General features: G+C 43.4%; 1 protein-coding gene across 1 annotated transcript in view; it reads left to right on the top strand.

The window, feature by feature from the left end:
- APBA1 (amyloid beta precursor protein binding family A member 1) overlaps positions 1 to 4,632 on the top strand; it is a 248,607-nt gene that overhangs the window by 195,735 nt on the left and 48,240 nt on the right. The window contains 1 exon segment of the mRNA XM_006152467.2: positions 4,400 to 4,439. Within this exon segment, the coding sequence (XP_006152529.1) occupies positions 4,400 to 4,439 (40 nt within the window).

Genomic DNA, 4,632 nt, shown 5'->3' with positions numbered 1-4,632 from the left:
TTTTTTTTTGCTATAGGGCACATGTGCTCACTGTAGAGACAGAGAGACAGAAAGCAAGAGATCATCCTCCCATGGGAGATGACCACACCGCAATCTCTTCTCCTCCATTCTCCTCTCAGAATCTTGGGTACACATGCACATGCACCTGGTGTGAGTTTTAAGCCACTGGGTCTGGGACTTGAACCGTGGTTGACCATGTGGGAGTCCAGTGCCTTAGCCACTACGCATTTGCTGGCCCCAACTTTATTCCATTTTAATTAATAGCCACATGTGGTCAGGGGCTGCTAGACAGTGTGGTTCTAACGTATCCCTTTAAGAGAGCAAATGACACGGTCGTCCTAGTTATAGAGGACACACTGAGCTCCAGCAGAGAGTACCGAAGTGAGAAGATGCTGCTTACTCACACTGAGGTTTCTGGGGCTTGAAAAGAAAAAAATTTCCCTGAGGGGACCCACTGCCTTCTCCAGCATCAGCATCCTTTCACACTCAGGCCACTGTCACCCATACCTATTTATGATCCTATAGCAGGTAAATTATGGCCTGCACTGCCTTCGGGGTGTGGGCTCACATTGCCCCAAAAATAGAAGCTCTGTAATCAACACTGAGGAGATGGGGTGAGAGGTAAACCCGTAATGAATGATTGTCTCCTTTTTCTTCTTTTTGCTGATATTTTTGTTATAGACATGGAATAAAGTGATTTCTGTTTTAACCTAAATGGCAGATCACTTTTAAAGGGGCACTAGTTAGAATTTACCCATCAGGTATTGCTAAATACATATATATTTACCATTAAATGGTCATGCAGGAGAAAAAATATGTGTGTATGTATTTTTTAAGTTTTTGCTATAGGATGCATGCTCTTGCCAGAGAGAAACAGTGACAGAGAGAGAGATAGAGAGGGAAAGTGAGAAAAAACCTCCCAGGAGGATGGCGTGCCACAATTTCTTCTCCATTATCCTCTCAGGATTTTGAGTACACACACACATACACGCCCAGCGTGATTTTCAAGCAACCGGGTCCTGAACTCAAACCATGCAGCCAGCCATATGAGGTTCACCGTCTTAACCTCCATTCCACTGCTGGCCTGTGGAGTATATTTTTTATTAATCTGTTTCTATTAGACCAAACAAATACAGAGAGGCAGGCGTTCTCCACATACAGTTCCCATGAACCACAGGAAAGTTCTAAAGATCCCACCTTTAACTCCTTGAATGCAACTTCACTTATTAATTCTTGAGTGTTAAAGGTCACCTGGTGTTCATCTCAGTCCACGTGTGAAAAAGATCTATTCAGACATCTGCATATTCAGCATTTGATTATGCATCAGATATAATAAGCAAGGCAAATTTGATAGTTTCTCTGTTCCTACAAGACATGGCACATGTTTCTGCATATCCTTAGAAATAATGATGAAAATCCTCTTTGTGTGCGATATTCTTTCATTTCCCAAAACTCTTTTTTTAAAAAGTAAATTTACTACCCCAGAGATGAAAGGAAGCTAGTCGTAAGCTCATGAATAGAGAATGAGCGATATGCCCAGTGCCCTCTGTTATAGCTCTAAATAAAACATTAGCTTTTAGAGCTTTCAGCCCGTAGCTTACTGTAGACTAAAGTATTTATTTTGTAGCTTCTGCTAATATCTGGACACTGTTTGTGAGATTAGCATTCAGAAAAGCATCCTAATAGCCCGAGATAACTTAAATTGGCTTCTTGGATGTACCTACAGTCTGAGTCATTTTGATTAAACAAAATAAATTTTCGTTACCCCAGAGCTCTGGCTACTGGGGACAACAGAGGGAGAAAACTGGGAAATAAGAACTTAAAAGTCTTTGTTCCTCATGAAGACGATTCTCCCATCTGCAGATACTGAAGTTACGGAGTTTTTCCTTTAAACCAACCAGAATTAGACAGACTCAGCTCTCACACTTATCCGGGCCTATAGAACTTCTCCCTCGGGGAAGTGAGAAGTAAAATTAACGGAAAATTCTGCTGAAACTGCTGATCCCTTTCCTCCTGGGCATACATCCTCACTCGGCCTTGCTCTGTGTTTTCCCATAACTGCCAGCAGCCTTTCACCCCTGGTGCATAGGACACCCACCCTCTTGGGTGTGAGGAGCTAGTTCATCCCCAGGAGCACTTCTGTAGCAGGTTCACTCCAGAGTTGCCCTGTGAGCACACTGTGTGATTGATGTTCAACTCTTACTGTTGGGGGCCAGCAGGTGGCATGATGGTTGAGGCGCTGGACTGCTACATGGCTGACCATGATTCTCACTTTCCTTCTCTCTCTTTCTGCCTGTCTCTGGTGAGTACACATGCCCATAGCAAATTTAAAATAATAATAATAATTAATAAAATAATTAATAACAGAACTCTTACCATTGTCCTGAACTAAGTCTTAGTTTTTAGCTGCCCCCAGTTTTTCACATAACAATTACAAATACTGTTTTTAGAATGTTGTGTAAATTGATCATCCCTTGGCCATTCCCATCTTCCAAGTACAGAGCACCATTTCAGATGCTGGTTATGGAATTACTTTCCATAACATCCTGATCCTCACCCAGATCCCTTCATTGTTCTGACCCACCAGGTGCCCCAGAGTGTCCACTGATTCAGGTCAACCTGTGGAACAGCTCTGCTGTGCTAGATTCCCTTTCTCTAAAAGGCATGTGCTTAAATGACCACCCAACATCTGGTGGATTCTCAGCAGTGAGACTCTCGGCTGTGCAAGCCCCATGTTTTGTCCATTTTAAGGACTTTCGTCCCCCCTCACACACACCAATGCTTGCATCATCTTGCCCCAGTGCCCCAGACACGCCATCCACAAATTCTTTTGTTTTTTCCTTTCTTTTTCCCTTTACTTTTTCTTTTTTCTTTTCTTTCCTCTCCTTCCTCTCCTTCCTTCCTTCCTTCCTTCCTTCCTTCCTTCCTTCCTTCCTTCCCTCCTTTCTTTCTTTTTTAATGCTAGATCTCTCATGTGCAGCCCTCCTGTCTCAGTCTCCTAACTGGGAAGACAGCCACGTGTCACCCTGTTCAGGCTCCCACTGTGTTGCCCAGGCCAACCTCTAGCTCACCGTCCTCCTGCTCAGCCTCCCGAGTCTCTCGGATTACCTGTGCATGCCACTCTCAGCCTTTAGTGGGAACGTGGGCCTTGCCTGTGCTCCCAGTTTATGGAGTGAAGCATCTTAGTAGTGTATGCCATCATGGCTGGGCTCTCACCCAAAAATTCTGTTACTCAATTCAGTAGGAATGAATTTTCCTTCTTTCTTTCTTTCTTCTTTCTTTCTTTCTTTCTTTCTTTCTTTCTTTCTTTCTTTCTTTCTTTCTTCTTTCTTTCTTTCTTTCTTGGAGAGGTTTTTGCTATAGGGCGCGTGTGCTCGCCAGACAGACAGAGACAGAGAGACAGAAAGTGAGAAATCACCCCCCAGGGAGATGGCCACACTGCAGTCCCTTCTTCTCCATTCTCCTCTTGGGATCTTGGGCATGCACGCACATGCACCCGGTGCGAGTTTTAAGCCACTGGGTCCGGGACACGAACCGCAGTCAACTATGTGGGAGTACAACGACATAGCCATTACGCTAACTGCTGGTCCCAGTAGGAATGAGTTTTCTGTTCTCATCCCATTCAGACTTGTAGGACATTTGCTTCTGAAAGAAGCTGTGAGGTAAGGATCGCTGCTCTGAAAGCTAGCGTCTCTGCTACCACTCAGGCAGGTTCGGGCCGTTACTGCGTCACAGCCATGCCACAGGGCGGCGGGAAGACTGGCCTCTGCTATGGGAGGTGCTACTTAATGTTAGAATTCCCACGGTGTTTAACTGACTCCTTCGTTGTGTTCTTATTTGAAGTCACACATGATGATTTCTATAATGGAATTGTTCAACTAAGACAAATCAGAAAACATGAAGTGATAAAGTCCCTGCACACATTTTTAGCACAATGAGAGATCACTGTGGCCAAAGCCTAAAATGAAATAAAATTCTTCAAGGGAATTCTTAACTTCTGCTTGTAGTCATATTGTGGGTGCTTTTACGAATCTGCAGCTTTTTATTTGCAAACCCAGATTCTCCAGAATACAAATTGGGCCCTTTTTATTGTTATTGCTGATTATAAATTTCGGTTTGTGGGGTATTTTTTAAGCCAACAGAAACCTCTCTGATTGTGAGATATAGGATTTTCAGATTATCTAAAATACGAATGGACCGTTCTGGGTTTTAGGTCACTTTTTCATAATAAATGTGTGTGTTTATCGATGCCTCACTTTCTCGAGCCAAAAAATGGTCAATAACCCGTTAATAACTGCCACTGGTGATGTATTTATTCTTCATGTTGCATGGATGATTGTATTAATGCATATTTCATCATGACCTGCCCTTTTTTGAAACCTCTTTGTCTTCATTACAGTCAAGAAAAAGCTTGGCTTCATTCCCAACCTACGTTGAAGGTAAGAACTGGAATATATATAGGGAAGGGGAGAGAGAGGTGACAGAGAGAGTGCATGTACAAAAGTGAGCATTGAGTCATTTATGACAGTGCAGTCTGGGTGACATATCTATGACACATCTTTGAGCAGGCTGAGTGTTTGAAGCATGGGAGTATGAGACAGTAGTGGGGAGGAGGGCTCCAGAGTCACACTC

The sequence above is a fragment of the Tupaia chinensis genome, unplaced genomic scaffold (assembly GCF_000334495.1).
Source record: "Tupaia chinensis unplaced genomic scaffold, TupChi_1.0 Scaffold000354_1, whole genome shotgun sequence".
Lineage (NCBI taxonomy): Eukaryota > Metazoa > Chordata > Mammalia > Scandentia > Tupaiidae > Tupaia > Tupaia belangeri.
The sequence above is the reverse complement of the archived record's forward strand: the minus strand, read 5'-3'. Positions and strand labels throughout refer to the sequence as shown.